Source organism: Rhopilema esculentum, chromosome 4 (genome assembly GCF_057945365.1).
Source record: "Rhopilema esculentum isolate cy_ngs chromosome 4, ASM5794536v1, whole genome shotgun sequence".
Taxonomy (NCBI): domain Eukaryota; kingdom Metazoa; phylum Cnidaria; class Scyphozoa; order Rhizostomeae; family Rhizostomatidae; genus Rhopilema; species Rhopilema esculentum.
In genome coordinates this window covers 3,369,513-3,389,148 of record NC_142818.1, presented here as the reverse complement: position 1 = coordinate 3,389,148, position 19,636 = coordinate 3,369,513, and the positions used below count along the sequence as shown (strand labels likewise).

General features: G+C 36.1%; 1 protein-coding gene across 3 annotated transcripts; it reads left to right on the top strand.

Annotated features, from left to right (window-relative positions):
- The first annotated feature begins 16 nt into the window (after positions 1–16).
- On the top strand, positions 17–17,788 carry LOC135691030 (uncharacterized). Of its 3 annotated transcripts, XM_065208759.2 has the most exons (19): positions 17–152; positions 1,145–1,328; positions 1,876–1,909; positions 3,282–3,377; positions 4,759–4,809; positions 7,604–7,763; positions 8,378–8,515; positions 8,963–9,070; positions 9,221–9,343; positions 9,969–10,028; positions 10,832–10,902; positions 11,464–11,512; positions 12,320–12,429; positions 13,608–13,719; positions 14,225–14,284; positions 15,111–15,187; positions 16,357–16,566; positions 17,087–17,198; positions 17,607–17,788. In XM_065208759.2, exons 5-19 carry the CDS (start codon positions 4,763–4,765, stop codon positions 17,730–17,732), a joined length of 1,563 nt encoding a protein of 520 aa, XP_065064831.2. In that variant the 5' UTR covers positions 17–152; positions 1,145–1,328; positions 1,876–1,909; positions 3,282–3,377; positions 4,759–4,762; the 3' UTR covers positions 17,733–17,788. The 3 variants fall into 3 exon arrangements, with proteins under 3 accessions (XP_065064831.2, XP_065064829.2, XP_065064830.2); XM_065208757.2 differs by lacking the exon at positions 1,145–1,328 and having other exon boundaries at positions 20–152; XM_065208758.2 differs by lacking the exons at positions 1,145–1,328; positions 8,963–9,070 and having other exon boundaries at positions 20–152.
- The last annotated feature ends 1,848 nt before the right edge of the window (positions 17,789–19,636 follow it).

The following is a 19,636-nucleotide window of genomic DNA, read 5'->3' as shown; positions in this document are numbered from 1 at the left end:
GCCAGATAAGGTGGTGGCATTTATGGTAATATGGGGTATCATTGAGGGATTACAACACACGATGCCAGCAGTTATCTCTTTTCATGCACTGCATGACGCAAACGTTTCTGTTGTTGTCGATGGAAATGTTCTAGTTGTTTTAGAATTGGAGAGTGAGTTTTATTATGATCTATTATGAAATAACAGACGCAACACACACTGTGCACACCTCACCAGATTAGAAGAAACAAGCCCGGGGGTACTCCCATTATGGCCACAGGGGGTACAGTCAGGGTCAAAGAGAGCCAACGCTAAAATTTTAAAAAATTACCCTTAAAGGGTAGTATTTTTGACAATAACCCAATGGTAGCATAAGAAACGAAATTATATCCTTGGTAGCATCCATTTCTTTGTGCTCCCCTGGTCCTTTTTTGACAAATTTCTTCACAATTGACTGTTGTTGTTTCGGGAAAGATAAAATATTGTTCATTGTCTACAATAAAGCGCAAGCTAAACTAAGCAGGTGAATTATTATCGAAACTGGGCCATTCTACAGTTTCCCAATAAACATCAACTCATGCTTATATGTTTCTTCATTTTTATTTTTTTTTTAAATTTCTCGAAATACAATTTTCAACATTGTAGATAAAATCAATGCATTCAATAATTAATGCAAATAATTTAGATTAAATACAACAATATTACTAATCAATCAAGGGCAAGTGAGACAAGTTTCATGAAGGGAGAGGAGGGGGAGCTCTCTCAGTGGTTAGGCTAACTGGGGAGAGAGCATGTACCTGCTGTCTTTAAAAGTGATTGCCAGAATTTATAAATGATAAGATGCTATTGTGTATAGATAAACACACTTAAAGTTGAGGTTTTAATTGTGCTGTCATACCTAACAATAGTACAATTGGTACTTTTGTATATCTAGTATAGGATTCCACAGGTAAGATACATTTTAAGTAAAAGTGAAAGTAAATTACAAATTAATTAGATCAGCCAATACAAATGAAGTGGAGAATCAGCAATGCATTTTCCTGCCTTGCTGGGATAAATTTAAAGCCATTCTGAATGCTAACTGTGGTATTTATGTGCAAAAGAAATCTATTTCTCTGCTTTGCTGGGAAATTCTGATCATATGGGAAAATATTTCCTCGCCTAGGCAGAATCCCAGAAGTGCACAGGCCGGATCGCTGCTACCCAGGAGAATGCTTTTTCATGTGAACGCTAAAGTTATTTTGTTCAGTTAAGGTATATGCAGCAGAATCTTGGCTTACCAGGATTCCTGCTTCACCATGGTATTGTCAGGCAAATTTTCTCCATGCAAACAGACTCTTGAAAACCATGTAAGAGCCATTATGTGAGCTAAAAGTTATTTTTAGAAGAATATCACTTTAACTTGATATATTCAAAAATACATGCAAATGCTGACACCTATATATGCACCTCAAGATTTAGTATTGTGGAGGTATGCCAGTCTTCAATCCAATTTTCTTGTTTTATGGTTTATAATGTATTCTCAGGTCGTAGCATTTAGGACTTTAACTAGAGATCAAAACACAAGATGCTTATATATGGTTAGGAGAGCTTTAATGATCCCTATTTTCTATTTTACTTTATGGGTACATTGAAAGCTTTTTAAGGGTTTTAGGAAATGGACCAAAATAACTCTGATTGGGGAAAGCAAGCAGGTATGAAACAGGCCTTTTAGGGAATAGGCCTCTGATAATTGCACCCCAATTGCCAAGTTGAAGACTGCAGAAGGTAGAAATTTCAAATATGGTAGTGCATAGGAATTTACTTGGCAGGAAAGGTCTTTCAGGAAATTATGGAAAACAGGAAAAAAATAACTTTGATAACATTGAACATAACTTTTGTGTTTTTTTGTTGTAGGGCTATTTGAGCAAAGATATTTCTGCAGTAACCCGTAAGTTAAATTTGTATTCAGTTCAAAGGTTGCAAAGTGAAATGTGGAAGAAAGTGAACATATTCATTCATAAATTGTAAAATATTATTTTATGTTCACATCTAATCAGAAAACAATTTGCAGTTGTTATAAATATTGTTTTCTGAATCATTTATCAAAGTTTATCACTTAATTTACCCTGTAGATAAAAGTCTTTGTACTTTTTATCATTTCAAAATTACAAAAAGTTAGTTAACTTACGAACCCAACTTTGTTGGAGTGTAATCAATCAATTATATCTATGTTTATGGAAATTAAAGTTTTTTTGTTCTAAAGCAGGGGCAGACACTTGGTCAAATATTGGGAGGGGGGGGGGGTTGAGGCGAGCATATTGCTTTAATAAGATGACGTCACATTTTCCAATTTTTTAGAACAAAAGACCATTGCCCTCCAAAGTATAGGGGGCGACTGCCCTTCCTCACCCCTGTCAGGTTTTCGCCACTGTTCTAGAGCTCATTTGAGTAAGATAAGACTATGCTAGTATAGATTAGGTTTGTTGCTGAAACGGCAAGTAGGCTTTCTGAAAAATTTTAGTTAAAATCCTGATGGTTGATGGGACTGGTTAGGACAGGGTCGTTGTGGCTAGGCGGGACCCTTTAAAGTGAGTTTGTAAAACCCCAGAAAATATTTGAATAAACAAAACCTTGGTGAGAACACCCCTTAATTATGGAATATCAACATGCCGCCGAGAGGGCGACAAGGAGGGGGCAAACTTCTCCAGGGCCTTGAGGTCTAGAAGGCCTCGCAAAGCAGGGAATTCCAATTTAGGAACTGAATTTAACGAAACGCAAAAAAGTATGCCTAAAAATTGTAAAATTTGGTAATCGACTGCAAAGAACATTCTGAAATGTATTTCAAGCTAATTTAAAGGGCGTGGCCGCAAAAATTTTCTACTCGCTTCGCTTGCAGTCATAAAAAGACTATGGTTAGAGAAAAGGGGGTACACCCCAACAAATATAGCAAATAACCTTTAAAAATGATAAAAACTGGCGTCTTTGTAATTTTTCATAGGTGTATGGTTTCCAGGTAGGTACAATTTTTGGCGACCTGTGGTTTGTGATTGGAGATGTCATACAAAAGAGCGGGCCCCCTTATGATCATTTTCCCCCGGCCCTTTTCTAGGAGCCACAATGCCCTTGGGTTAGGATGGGACCCCAAAATTTTGTTGTCTGATTTTATGAGATTCCGTGTGCCATAAGACCAATTATATTTAAGTAACTTGGTGCCTTTATTGAGTTTTAAAACCATAGCTAAATAACACATACACACGATCATATTGCAAGAATCATTTTATTTTGTAAGTGCGTTTGCTACAAGGTGACGTTTTATTTAGGCGAAAGCAAATCTTCATTGAGCAATGGAAGCAAGCAGTTGACCATGTCACATCCTTCACACAAGTTCATGATTTCGATGTTGCAGTCGCATCATGGTATTTGTACTGTAGATTGTATTTATAATTCTGTAGATTTTATTTATAAGGGATAACGTCATAGGTACTAAGGGGTCTTTTAATTTAACCATGGGATTCAGGAAGCAGTGAAGTACTGCAGGTACACAAGATATTCGATAAACAAACTCCCTTAAGTCGGATTCTATTAAGTGGGATATTTCATTATTCGGACAAAAATGCATGGCCCCATTATCGGTATAAATGTTATCAAATTTTATTGCGGAGGTCAGATTTTATAAGTTGTGTGTTTGAGTAAGTGAAACATTTTTGACTCCCCCATGAAAATAGAATCACACAAGTTTGACTTTCGTCAAAAACTCAAATCAAAATAAAAAAGTTCAAAATTTGTTTAGTCTTTGTTCCAAAATTGACGAGCAAGACCAAACAATATCTTTGCCAGGGGCGAGGCCAAAAAAAAAATTCAGAGGGGTACAGATATGTTTTTGCCAATAAAAAGGGCGGTTTCTCTTCTAATATTAAGGGTGTGGTAATAAGATAAATAATCTTATATGCTGCTTTTATGCGTGTCTGTTTCAAATTTCATACTTTATTGTCACACTTTGAAAGCTCAGTTTCTAATGAAATGTTAATACGTTATAATTGTTGCAATAAGGTTACAGGGTGAGAAAAAGAAACCTTCTTTTGCCCGGCAAAAATCCTTTTTGTGCCAATGGACAAAGCTTTTTTTGGGGGGGGAAGTACCAGCTTTGCCGACGCGCCTGTCTTTCACTTACCGTATCTCAGCAAATTGGCAACACAGAGTTGATAATTGGCCACAATTAGAGGTATTATGTGATGTTGTTTCTGGTCAAATTGTCGAGATGAAAAATCCTAGAAATAATTCATATGACGTTATCTTCTTGCCTCTCTTCATTTATGCGATTCATCATAATTGAGTTTATCTTTTTATGAGAACATTTCTAACGTTCTTATTTTTTTTATATTTCAAGTATTATGTGAAGTTGACACTGTAAAGATGTGTCATCTTATGTAGTAGGCCCAATCTGACCAGTGACCACAGGGAGTTGATTATATGGTTTCAAAAATTTAGATCAACTAGTATGAGTATACAAGTTTTTTTATGTTGTAGTGGCATCTATTTGAAATGGATACTAGGCAATATTGTTATTAGAAAAACTATTTTCCTTCTCTTCCGGTGTTTATTGCTAATGGCAACAGCTTTATGCAGTGGCTGCTAATTTTTAATTGTTGCAAAGTAGGTATAAACGTGTGACAAATCGTAAGGAAATCTAATCTTTCACGAAACGTGTACATATTGTTTTTCTATTCTTGTAGTTCATTTTTGACACGAAGCAAATTGCCTTTCCGCAATTCCTAACAGACCAAACTTTAATTTTAGGATCATGCCAACGCAAGTAGAGATTCTCTCATCGTTGGTAAAAGCTAAAAGGTTTGTTTTAATAGTTCCAGTTGTACATAGCAGCGTATTTGAGTGACTTGCTCAAGGTACAGAACGGCTATGTATTTTTTTATTGTATTATTAGGGTATTTTTGGATTTCGTGATAGTCCCAGAATCCGATTCTTAAGGCTTTTGTAGTTAATCCTTGTATGGCCTAAACACCATCAGTACCCAACAGAATTGTTAAAGAGAAGTAGGGATCATGATACACCGCTTATGTGCAAAAATATATCATAAAAAATATCGTTAATCCAAAAATATATCGTTAGGAATTGGCCTAAGAGCCTCCTGCCAAATTCGATACATGCCTCTGGTGTGTAAGAGAATATTCTTTAGTGTTTAAGAGCTTTGGATTTAAAACTGACACTGTATAAGAAACCTTCCTTTCATTAATTTCGTGTATAACTATGGCTAGTTATTTTCAGGAAACAGGTATAATTACTTTGAAACTGTATATAAAGATTTTGGTTTTTAGTCTCCTGTTATTTTAGGATTAAATAACGTCAGTATTTTTCTGAAGTTGAGTCTTCTATTTCAATAATAATAATATATGTCTGTAAGTAAGCAAGGTACGCTACACTTGCATTTACTCCCAAATATTTCATATGTATATTCAAATTTGCATCATTCTTACAGCGAGCCTGCTCAAATCATTATATATCATTACGAACACACAACCATTCCCATTTAACTTCCATTACACTTATTGGCCTTTGACACATCTTGTTTCTATGAAAAATTTAGCGTTGTATATTGCATTCCTCCTGAAGGAACCAGAATAATGTACGTTACTCAACATGCAAAAGAGCAATGCATTTTGAAATCACACTTTGATGTATTGTGGCACTATCTATAGATGCGTTTACGTAGATTATTCAAACAGCACAAATCAAAATATCTTTATATATGCACATACACAGACACAACCCTAGAAATTCAATAAATGTTTTTTGAAACTACAAATGATGGGGAGATTGTTCACTGTAGACAATCCTCATTCAAAGAATCCACTGACTTGTCATAATTTGTGAAGATGGATAGGTACATCCATTGAAAAAGTGTCAGACATGGCTTAGCAGCCAACCTCTACACGTAGGATCTGCATTCTCTCTCAGGTTTACAGTGAGTCCTAAATCTTAGGCCAAGCACAGTGACTTAGTCTAAGAGCCAGAAACATCAATTATCTGTTTACCGATATCTTGGTAGGGAAATGCAGCATCGCTGCATACATCCAAGTTATAACATCATCAATCTAAACCGTTTTAAAAGCCTTTCATACACTTCTACGCTTATACCATATCGATTAAATCTTGAACTCGTGCCTGTGGATATTCACATGTACAATCCTGCAGCATATGATACCACCTCTTCTGGCAGTATCCCTTAATGCGGGGATGAGAAAGCACCTAGCTGCAAAGCAACGAATTGTTATAATAATATAAATAAATAGTTTATTTATTACAGTTGGCAATTAAATTTTTTTTTCGTGTACCTAAGCCAACTATTCACAATGAATATGATTATTTATAAAAAGTAATTATTTATCAAAGCCTTTATGTACAATATATGGTTTGCACAATCCAGAACTGCATTCGAAGTTTTCTTAAGATTTTGTAGTGACGGGAGCTTTTGCCATATTTTTTGGCCGTTTATCTATCTCGATCAAGAGTAGCTGTAAATTTCTCTGGTGAATAGACACTAATTTTGTTTTAGTTAATAATTGATCAAAATTGGAGGTGCTATCTTTGCATCTGATTCGAGGGACACATTCATGAATCTTGTTTATTTTTTTATTTAATTTGCTATCATGGAACATCAATTCAAGTGGGCAATAGCTGAAATGAGACATTATAAATTAGGTCACTGTTATAGCTGGTTGAGGTGCAGCCATAAATGTTGGTAAGCGATTTACAGCATGAAGTTTTTGACTGCCTTTCTTGCCGAAGTTATCAACACGAGATTGGATGCTTAACCTTTTGTCTAAGGCTACTCAGAGAAGTGTCTCTTCAGTGCCGTCTTTTATCACACACTCATAGAAGATGACATTTTTCTTCGTTCACTTTCATGTAATTATCCTCAAACCATTAGGAAAACAGTCAAGCGTCTCTCTCGAGTGATTCTAATTCTACGCCCAGATCGGATCCACATGCAAATATAGTAGTATCATCCGCATGATTACACGAATTAGTATCTTTTACCAGATACAAAATGTCGTTAATGTAGATATATAGATTGATCATGTGCCCTAAATTTTTTTTACCTGGCAGATCTGCTGACAGGCTGCTAATTTCAAAGTACAACACACACACATAAACATACACACACACACACACACACATACATACACACACACACAAGCTGCTCCCAAACTTTCTTTGGGCCTCTACGCAACAAAATTAGTTATCGGCCCCCATTGGAAAAAGGTAAGCCTAGCATTGCACCGTTTTATCTCACCTCCTCATACTTCGCCTGTCACTTATTTATGTAAGGTTTAAACAAAAATGGCGCATCGCTAATGTTGCTGTTTTGAATTCTTTGTCGACCGCGTTATTTTAAAGTTGGTTGACACCCCGACACCTGTTTGTCATTGTGGGACGAATACTCAAATTGGGCTCCGGGTTACTGGAAAGTTTTCCAGAATAATTTTACGATTTTTCTGTTATAGTCTTAAGATTGCTCACTTACTTGTTATAATTCGTAAATCTGCCGCCCCTTACCTTATAGCAACTAACGCAGGGGTAACCATATCGATTTCAAGTTAATTTCTGTTTTCTTGCATTGCAGATGGGTCACAGTAGACCATCACCTCGCGCATGCAGCTCTGGGGTTCTATGACTCCCCTTTTAAGTCTGCTCTTGTGTTTTCGTATGATGGAGGTGGAAACGATGGAACATTCAATGTGTATCATGCAGACAGAAATAAAGGAATCAAGCATCTAAAATGGGTTCGTAAAAAAAATACGTTACATGGAGCTCTGCTCTCCTCAACAGGGCCATGAACATTCAAGGTTCCTACTGCTGATTAAATTTCTTTGGCTGTTTAGAAGTTAATGCATAAATATGTCATGTCTATTACTGCAGTAAAAGGCACGAGAACATTGGCATTATAATTAATTTTTCCAAGAACATTTACCGACATAATAAGAATAAGGCCCGGTGTACTCGATATCATTTTCAAGGGAATACAATGGATACGATAGAATGTCAAACCTTATTGGCCCTCCGTGCCTCTTAAGTTTACACACATACATCTTACTATCTAAGGGGGAGGAGGAAAGGGGTCAACTGCTACGATTACGAAGCAACAGGTTGCCTTCTTGTGGATCAACATTTGATGCATCGATTCGCACTCCGAAGGTCGACCAAGCGGCGCAGCATCTCGTTTCCAGTTTGTTTTGATACGAACTGGGTGATAATCGTTGATGTCACATTATATATTCTCGTGTAACTAGTTTCTTTGAACTTTAGTATCCAAACGCTGCAACATTGCCTTTGCAATGATGGTTGCGTCAAATGTTTTATTGCTTGGCCGGGGATTAAAACACCTTTTTTGCTACAGGTTGGTCTTAATCTTGGGACGCCCTTCAGGCAGCTTGCTATAGCAATGCCAGAAGTGACTGGGGGCAAAGGCACAAGTGAAGAGACGAAAGATCTCACAACTTATATGAGATTTGCGCCACTTGCATTATCTGGAAAAGTATGTTTTGCTTTTTAATCATCAAGTTCTTCTCAATTCTAACAAGTTCATACTATCTTAAAGGCGTTGATTGCCAAAATCATCCTAAAGTTCAGCAATATTTTATGTAGGATTATTGAGCCCCTGTTTTAAAAAGAGAATATTCCCCTTTACCGGTCATGTTCCAAAATATTCTTCCTTTTAAATCTAAAATGCCTTTGTCTAAGTTTTCTTCTGTCGTTTATCTTCCCTATTTTGACTTCAATCGTTCACAAAACCTCTTTGAGTGGAAGACGAGCTCTGAGACGAGCTCCCCGGAGAGTGGAAGACGAGCTCTGAAATTTTTACAAAATTGATATGGGCTTTGATGGACATTCTTCAGATGTAGTAATTTAGCTCTTTTAATTGTGTTTCCTGTTATGTAAATGAAACCCCCTGCTTATGTCTGTTTTTATTATTCTCACGGAGCACCCCAACGATTCTTGGATCTCCGACCAGAATGTGAAAGGGCAATGGCTAATTACAAAAAAGTGGGGTGTTTTCAGAAGAGCTATTTTGTCTCACAAAAAGTTGGGGGTATGTCTCCTTAATCCTTCGAGTTCTTTCCGTTCTATCACTAGATTATTAAATTTCAGGTCAAAAATTTCCAGAAAGTTGTGACCACGTATTGCTTACTTACAAACATTATTTACTTACAAAATCGTAGTCCAAAATCGTATCTTTTAGGTCATGGGATATGCAGCACTTGGAAGCATAAGAGAGGAGTGGGTAGATGGTTTTGATATCTATTATCGACAGTTTGTTAGTCCCCTACAGGCAATGTATACGCTTGGCGAGAGAACTAAACTGGTAAGTTCTTTGAAATCGTTTAAAAAGCAGCATCTTTACCTTCAATCTTTTTGGATGGAAAATGTTTGAGTTGACGCGATTATGCCAATGCTAGTTGGGTTAGGGATTAGGGATACGGGCGGCCAAAGTGCTGCAATATTTAGAAACGTGTTCCTGTTGTGATTGCTTTTATATACACTCAGTTATTCCTAAAGAAAATTATCAGAATGCTTGAAATCATTATGGTGCTCCCTTGCTTGCAACTTGCGTGTACTGGCGATTAATTGTGTTTACTGGCGACCTAGTAAAACAAAATGCTGTTTCTGTAATCTGTACTTGTCTTTATTGTTTCTCTTGGCATTCCGAGATGGAGAAGTAGTGGCGAAATGCAGAGGTGGAAATAGGGACGAGGGAACGATGTGAACAACAATCTTGTATTTTTTCTTTTCTCTTCATGCCACTTCTCGTAAATGACAAAGAACGGTGGAAATGTTTTGCATTTGGTTATATAACGAGATTTTCAGGGTCAATGTTTCCTTTTTTGATAGAAGGATTACGTGTAAAATTATGTTTAGAAATGATGATAATCAGCCCAATGTGTATTCCAGTTTGCAACAAGTCTTTAATAAATATATTTACGTAACAGGTAATGGAACCAAATAGTTTGAAAGCCAAAGATGCGAGAGATGTAGCGGCCACAAGTCAGGTGGGGAGGAGTTTGGTCACTAAGCATCTTAAGAGCAGCTGACAAATCTATAGCCCATAGCTGAAGAGATAGAATAAATTTTGTTTCACCAATTACAGCCACAGCGAAACACGGTTGGGAAAATGCGCTGAATTATCAGTGGCGGCTCTTGCTAATGGGCATCTGGGGCAATGCCCCCTCAAAAAGATTCAAAGGAAATCTATGATATTCATATTTAATTTTGAAGATAGTCTTACTGTGGTTAATTATTTAAGTTTGTGTCTCTTCTAGAAAACGCTCCTTGCTATCCCGTCTCATCCTTAGCCTCGCTTCTGGCCCGCTAGTGCCTTGAGCGATGATGTCATTTTACGGGCAAAGTGTTTTTTGCCCCTAGCCGACATGCGCACAAGCTAATTTTCGACCTCGAGCATTGCGAAACGCGGCCTGTGATTGGCTTATTTGGAGAAATTCGGGGCAAGAAAAATTTTGCCCATAAAATGACATCATCGCTAAACAACAACCACATCTATATATGCTTTTTCTTCTGCGCTCCATGACGATCAACATCGAACCATGAATACAGTGAAAAATTTGCAAACTCGACCTTTCTATCGATTATCGCAATATTGATGGTCTGCCCTCCCAACTGTGAAAGTCACGAGCCGCCACTGTGAATTATAAAGGCTCATAGATTCTGTATCCGTAGCAATCACCGCTCTTTTTGTCGCTCTTTTTTGTCGTAGCAATCTGTTGCTTCACGTGTATCTGACAAGATACGAAATTTTTGCTTTGATGCATCGTATGACCCATTTCTCTTTTTCCAGCATGTTTTCGAGAAGTTACTTTGTGAGAAAATTGATTATTTTTTAAGTCTCAAAATGAAGGATGATGAAAGGTAAATGCATTTTCCTTCCAAATTATACTCTCTGATATTTGATTTGATACTTCATCATCCAAATGATATATTCAAATGATACTTTCGTTAATGATACTGTTTTATGCTGTACTTTGTAATTGAATCGGACATTATTTTTCGTCTGAAATTTCACGCTAAAGCAATATTTGAGGTCTGTAAATTACAAGATAGGCGTATCAAAATTATGGGTTTCAATGAACTTCCTATCAGTTCGAGGCTCAATGAAAAGAGTACCTGAATATGCTGCATTCTATTGCGCAACCTGGGATTGATCACATGAATTCACCTCGTATTGATTTGGAAAGCTGCCTACTATTGGTCGACCTTAGATTGATCACATGAATTCCCCTCGTTTTGATTTGAAAAACAAGCTCTATTTACCATCATTTGTCAATGACGCTGAAAGAAGATGACCCCAGCGGAGCACGCCTATTTACCAGGAAACGATGGCTTTATAATGACCTTGTGAAGTGAGATGTGCATGAAAACTGACAATTAGTCTTCTGAGTGCGCAGAATGATTTTTTTCATTTTGTTTCAGCTTCAGAAATAAAATAGATGGCATTGTTTTGACTGGAGGTTGTGCATTGGTAAGTCTTCAAATATTTTGTAAATATTCATTGAAATAATCTTTTGTCCGCTACTGTGATATTCTTAACTCATATTGAGCGAAATAATCACACCAATTCTGAATGCTTGTCTATGTATTATCATTCGCACTGTTTCTCTATCATTTAAGAAGAGAAACCACTAGGTCTCTTTAATTTTTGGGACATATACACCCTTTAGGAATCCTATTTGCCAATTAGCAACTTCAAATGAATATCTCAAAAACTAAACTGATTGGATATTGGTAATATTTATTAAGACAGTGAAACATTGTGTTACATTATCTTTCATTTGTTTGTATCGTCGATTTGTTGATTATTCAAACTCTTCAATGTAATTTCTGCTTCCACAAACACAGAAATTAATTCTTGAAAACATTTCTGCCCATTAAGTTGTATCAATTGGTACATAAATTGCAAGTTTGACAATGTAGAACTCAATTTTTCCATTACTTTTGTCGCTCGTATTACTTCGCTGCTTTATATCGTCCCTAGTTTTACGTCGTTCCTGGGTTTTATTCAAAACTATGCTTGCATTATGTTGAGTTTGATGTTATGCAGGTTTTCCAGGTTCATATTTTGATAAATTTCAGCCAAAACCCCCTATCCCTTGAAAAAATTTTCTGAGCAAATTTTACTCATAGTATTTCTTGGATAACCAGGGAAAAGCTTCTGAAAGAATTCGATATGCAGTTGATAACCTTTGCGTGTAGCTGATAATCTACTAATGTTTGCTCATGGGCTTACACCAATCGTGTCTGTTGCTTTCAAATAAAATTTGCATTGTAGAATGTACACGCAAATGAGCTTGTTTTCGAGAGATTTCTATTGCCAGTTCATGTCCCATCAGCACCGAATGACTGTGGCATTTCAGTAGGAGCCGCTTGGTCAATCGATCCGTGAGTGTTACCAAAAATATTGTGAATTATAAGCAAACGATTCCAAAAATTCTGGAAATGATGAATTATTTATTTAGCAAGAACCTATACAATATTGCTAAAGAATTAAGCTTAATGTAAATATCTATGTAATCACACATTCTTAGCATTCTATCTTAGCTAAAAGTATGTTAAATACCTGAAAAAAACTAAAATTGAATCCTTTTTAGCAACTTAAGTTTCGCCTGTTGAAGATGAAACCCCATTAGTTTCCCTTAATATAGATTAACTGCAGATGCTTATGACATATCATTAAAATTAATTAAGTGCGATAGTGATCCTTTAACTGGCCCACTTGCTACCTGCGTAAATGATACCCTTTTGCCAGAATGTTCCCGAAAGGCTTAACTGTACAGAAAAAGATTCCTACATGAAAAGCAAAGCTGAAGTAAACAGTTATCGTACTATAAATAAACATGAATTTATATTCGAACATCAGTTCGGTTTCCTTAGGAATAAGCACACTACTCTAGTTTTATCAAACAGTGAACTTATAAAAACAATTTAAAATAAAAACATTTAGTGCTATATTTCGCTTGATTTAGCCTTTGTTAATATCGATCATGAAATACTGATTATCAAATTTTTCAAATTTGTTTAAAACCAAGTGTGGAGTCCCGCAAGGTGAAATCTTTGGACCCTTTCTTTTTCTTCTCACTACCAACTATATGCCCTTTGCCTCGAAACATTCTCCATTGAAAATTTTGCACCAAGCTCTAAACACGAGCAGTAGTTTTAAGACAATGATTTAGACACTCTCTTCGATCAGTCTTTAAAGCAACTTTTCCCTTACGTGATCTCCTCCTGATCACATGAGCTTAAAATAAGCCTTTGCCATCCCGTCGATAAAATAACCAACTTTAATAAACAAACTATTTTTAGTATACGATTTTTTTTAAAGATGGACGTGGGAGGGGTCGGGTAGAAGTTTCATACATCAAGCTTTAATCTAGAAGGTGTTTTGATGCTACTATTTAGTTGGTAATAACTGAAATTTGGGTTTTTCGACACTAGGCCATGGAACTCCGTACCTATTATTTTCGATATCGTCTTTTAAACTTTCTATCTATTCCTAATTGAGATGCAAAATGGCGAAGTGTAAACACTTGCTGTGGACAAATGTTGGATGCTTTTTGTAGGCCTAAACACCAGCCAAAACAGTTGCAATACTCCGGAATGCCTCTCTTTGACCATCGATATCTCGAAGGCATTGCTGTGAAACGAGGCGCTAGAAAGATTGAAACATCTGAGGTAAACTTTTTGCAGTTTTAGGACATGCGCTTGATTGGTTTAAGGACATTGCAATTTGCCTCAGCGAGTATTCTTATCGAATTAGCTTCACTGCAAGAATATATTTCAAAGTGAATATATTGGTATGATATGGCTTCCCGAAATCTCATCTTCTTTCAAAGGAATTGCACCCATTCTCCTCCGGTTTTATTTCAATTTGTATTTCTAACTGTTTCAAATGTTCATCACGACAAAAAGCTTATCAAGAATGGCATGATCTAAGTAACAAAGCAAATCACTATCGCGAACTTGCGTGAAAGACTTTGATTATCCGCATCTTATAATAAATATCGTATTTCATTGACTCCCGCTTATTTCTAGTCATCTGTTAAATTTGTAAACCCTAGTAAATTTCACTCACATCTTGAATATCAATTTTCAAGTATACTTTTACAGGCCCTGCATTTCCTTTTTATTGTTGTGCCTTCATTTGTTTTATCCTGCTCTGTATGCTTTTCATTAACAGATTGCACGTATTTTGGTCGAGGAAAAGGTTGCTGTTGGCCTTGTTAGAGGTAGACAAGAGGTATGATCTTTAACCATGGATTTCCATCTTTCCTACCCTTACAAGACATTATATAAAGGTCTACAGTGTTCCGGGTTTTAGCGACACCATCAAAGTATCGTCTGATTATGGCTAAAAGGGCTTTAAAAGTGTGCATAAACTCCATCATTCTACAAGCTTCTTGAAATTTACTGAACCAATTAGTATTTGTTGGTAATTGCATAGGGAGGGGCCTAATGTATCAGCATTGCTTATTATGTAGCATTTCTAAACCCAATTGGTCTCAGCCTTGGTAGTATAATACTTCTTTGATATGCAGTGCCGTTGGAACGAAATTCATATTAGGGGGGGGGGGGCTGCCCATTGTATTCCTTCTTATTCAGTACACTTTGATAGAGGAAACATACTACAGTTTGACAATTATTGGGAGGGCTCCAGTCCCCTGGTTCTGACGGGCCTGATATGGCAACGCAATCGACGATGTTTTCCACGCTACATCAATATTTTATTTTTAGGCACATTACGTCCATAAAATAGCAATGCAGCTTTTTGTTAATGCAATTTTTTTCCAAAGTACCAAAGACACTCAAATATTTCACGATGTATTGCATTTACTTGTGTTTCCACAGTTTGGTCTCCACAACTCAAACAGCGTTGATTATATACATATATTTTTTGGGGATCTCTAACCATTTACAATTTTCATAGCAGTTTTCATTAAACCATAATACTGGTAAAAAGAATTTCATAAACAATATATTCTTCACGATCATCGTATCTAGTCCTTCGATTTACACAAACATTTCATTCAAGATTTATTTGTGCTCTTGCGTTGTTAATCTTCTAGTTTGGTCCGAGGGCGTTAGGTCACCGATCAATCATTTGTTATCCAAACACAAAAGAAGTGAAGGATCTTATCAACAAGTGAGTCCAAGCCCTTTTAGTCTATATGTGATTGGAATATCACGCTTGAACAAGATTGAACGATTGAACACCACGAATTTTATTTACAAATAGAGTCATAAGATTATGCAAACAATCTTTTCGTAAAAAACTTAAAAATGGCTTTGAAAAATGTTTGCTTTTTTCAAAGCCATTTTTCAGGCATAAGATTGTCGATTCTTTTCTGTTTGTTTATTATTGATAATTAATTTTTTGACATGTTCCTATCACAGCACTTTGCTTCTAATAACATTTTTTGAGCTGAACTGCATTGAATTTAGTTTAAAGGGGTTCTCGTCAAGATGTGGGGGAGGGGGGCTCTATTACAATGTTGTGATGTACGTTAATTTGATATTTACGAATCATCGGAATTGGAAAAGGTTGACAACGGGGCTCAGTAATCTTAAAATGAATAGGAATGTTCTTGCTCAGTCAATATTCCAATTTAGTACTTAGTACCTTTTAAGTGGGCTTTGGATCTGATTCACGGTGTTTAATTTAGGGCCTGTCATTTTAATAGAAAAAACCAATTTTGGGGTAGTTTTATTTGAATAAAGCAGTTATTTGGGATTTGAAACAATTGAAGGAGCTCGGAAATGTGTATCCATAAGCAGACATATTTTAAACAGCTAAAAAACTTTTACATATTCGTATTGATGATTGTAGTGATTCAAGATTCTGCATGTTATAAGGGTTTGGAAAAAAATTGGGGGGAAGAGACTTTTTTTAGGTATTTATTTGACATATTAAACTTCAATTGTAAGACATTATTTGGCATGGGCTATTATATCTGGCTTGTTTATATACCCTCCTCCAAGACAAAAGGATAATTGAGTTTTTTCTTTGATTTACATTTATATAAATTTAGGATGTGCCTCATGCTTTCCAAAATGTGCAACATTCACAATACGTCACCCGATCATGTGGGTCCTTAATCTTTGGAACTTCTTACAGCCCTTCTGCTAAAGAATCCTTCAACGACTTTTATCTTGCATTTTAAGGACCCCATACAGGCCCCACTCATAATATTTTTTTGGATCAAGTCCCTCTACGTACCCTACCGTTTTTGTCAAAAAAGATTAGAAGAAATATTCTTTTGAGAATCATTTTTTCGTAAGAAATTTGATCCTATGCTTTTGTTAACGTTGCAGATTCAAATCCAGAGAATGGTTTAGACCTTTGTGCCCATCTGTGACCTTAGAATGCTCGAAGTGTATATTCAAGCCAGCACGTAATGAAAGTGAAGAAAGTGATGGAAACTCAAAGATACCACCATCTCCATACATGTCATTTGCTCCTAAACTGACTGACAAAGCGAAATGTTTATTTCCTGCAATAAGCCATTTTGATGGCACTTCTAGGTAAGCAAAAGAACAACATCCTTTTTTGTAAAATGTCCCATCCTTCATGTTTAACCTCACAGAATTGAAATTCTTTCGGGGTCCCAGTGCATGCATCGCATTCTCCTTACAGGTAATTTAGCCTGCTTATACTTGCTCTGTTTTAAAGTAAATCTTATTTTATAGAAAAATAATTGTCCGACTGGAAGTTATATGCCCTTTTGTTTTACAGAATGGCCTAGTTATTTTGTTTGCCTTTACAAGATGTGATAAGACATCAAGCAAATAGGGGCTTAGCTACAGGGGGTGTATGGGATGGTCGGTAAAATCGGTTATAGGTAGGTGAAAAAGCACCAAAGTTTTTCTTTCTCTTTGTCTTCATGGGTAAATTTTACTTCTCATGACCCTCCACACCCTACCCCTACTCTTGAAGATCAAACTACGCCGCTGCTAGTTAGGGATCATCTTTGTTTGCTGATATACGGCTGCCTTTTCTAAGCTTTGACATTCTTGACAATGGATTCCTCTCATAACTTTGCAGACTGCAAACTGTCACCAAAGATGACGAGCCTTGGTATCATTCGCTTCTGCAAGAGGTTGGCAAACTGAATGGAGGCTATGAAATATTACTAAATACATCTTTTAATGTAAAGGTATGGTACATTCCTGCTTTTCATAAAATATTAATCAGCGAACATTTGTTTAGGCCTGAATATCTGTAATAAAACCATCTACACTTATGTTTGAAGGTGGCTTCTTATTCTACCCTTTTTTCATAATTAAGATACTGCTTTGGAATTTGCAATAATGTAAAATAAAAGCAAGTCGAGGTTCATTGAAATTGTAAAAAAACATGCCTTCAATTTGCGATGAAATAAAATCTATAGTACATGTATTTTTGTTTGATTAAATTTTTATTCACCCGATAATTTGTTTTTTCATTTACTTATTTTTTAATTTCTCTTTTTTTTGAATACTTTTAAAAGCCATTGAGAATTAGGTTTTGAGATATAGCTGTATGATTCTTGGATGTTTTGTTTGATGAACCACATTTCTCTTAGGGAAAGCCAATCTTGAACCGTCTCAGCACAGCTCTGGAGATCTTAGACTCTTCGCAGTCAGATATTTTTAAGTATGTAGTCATTGAAGACTGGTTATTTACAAAGAAAGTCGAGGAAGTAGGCTAAAATTTTTATGTATTATATTTTGATTAAAAATGAATGATTAAAAATTATGACACAAATGACTGAGTCCGTTTTTGATCTACAACTTTTTAGGAATATTTTTGTGTACATTATTCCTTGGTTGAATCAAAACCCCGAGTAAGCGTAACCTCGCACTAGCGTAGCAAAAGTAACAAGACTAGTTAAAAGCAATTGGAGCGGGCCTCGCCTGAAATAGTCTAGGGGCGTTTTCCAGAAGAGTGTTGATCGAAAATACCATTTCAATGATCGGATTTGAAGCTATGTCATTGGCTTTGCGCCAGCTAACAAAAGATTTTTTTCCAATAACATAGACGCAGATAACAATAGGGGGATGTCTGCCCTTTTGCTGTTCTTTAGTTTATTCTCCACAACGTGTGATCTTTCTGTATTAGATTTCTTTTAGCTGTGGAACGTAGAATTAACAATTTCTAGCTAATAATTAAGACTTCGAGAATATTACGGCTCAAATTCGCTGAAATTTGAAAATAATTTGAGGATAATGAAGACCAAAGCTTCAACAAGACTTATATTTTTTATTATTTGAATTTTTAAGAGTGCAAGACAGATGTGACTTTCACACTGTGTTAAATGCCATTTATATGCAGGTATTACTGAGAGCCACATTTGAATTAACGAAGTAGACAGAGTTGAAATAATTCTTTTGGTCAAGGTTCTGTATTTTGATACCACATTTCACTACATTTATTGTCCTTCTCTGTTCTTCTCATTTTGATGAATGAACACATCAACAAAGATTTTAATTCTTTTCTTTCACCCTCGGGTAAATTTGCATCAAATGTCGCTCAGGAATAATTTAAAAAATAACTTAGTTTCAAAGTAAAAACATATGAAGAATATTAAGGCTCACAAAAAGTTTAGGTATTCTTATGAGAAAGTTTGTAGCACAAATGACATAATACGCTGTGACTTTAAGGCAGTATTTGTATCTCAGCTAATATCTTCAAATATGGAACTCCTAAAAGCAATATTATTTGCTCAAGAAACGCAACCTTTCTTTAAATTAACTGACTCGCGATTCTACAAGAACATATGTTTATACTTTTGAACATTTTGAGTTTAAGCAGGAAGCGCATTTTGTCAGCAAACAAGTGAAAATTGAGAAAGGTAGGAAAGTCGCTGATTTAATGTTGAGTAGGTGTTGTTCTGTAAAACAACCAGGTTTATTTTGTGCAGTTCAGATACCAAACGATAAATATCCACCATTTGGATTGTTTTAGAGCAGTATGAATCTATTCAAATGGAGCAGCAATATATGAAACTAATTAGTTGAAACAAGCAAGTAGTCTTAACACATACTGCAAAAGCTCTGTTAAGCCCAAGGGGCTTAGCTATTTTTTCAGACCAAGAGGGGGGTTTATCAGAGAGGGGGTCTTATTAAAAATTCAAAGTATAAAATGATATCAATACTTTCTTGTGCATTTTTCTGCATTATTTTATATGGAATAAAACTTTGCTATCAGCTCTAAAAGCTTATTAACGTTAGTCAATTATGGTTTTCTCATCATAATCATTAGGTTCAGTTGATAACCTTTGACATCTTCTAAACTAACTTCGTCCTCTGAGACTCTTCGAAAAGATGAGTATCGGTATCTTTTAGACTTCTAACGCCCACAAGTTAATCTTTACATGGGCTGTTTTTAGTGCCTGTTTACACGGGATCGGATCCAAACGGATCCGTAGCCAAAGTGGTACGGATAGGCTTTGCATTTACACGGGATCTGGTGGATCCGATCCCATTTGGATCTGCTATCCGTCCCGTTTGGAATCGCATTTAAAGATGGTCCCGTTTGGATCCGATCCCAAAAAGGTCTCGGGTTTCTGGGATCGGGTTTAAGCAGGTACGGATACAAAATAAGGCGGAAGAT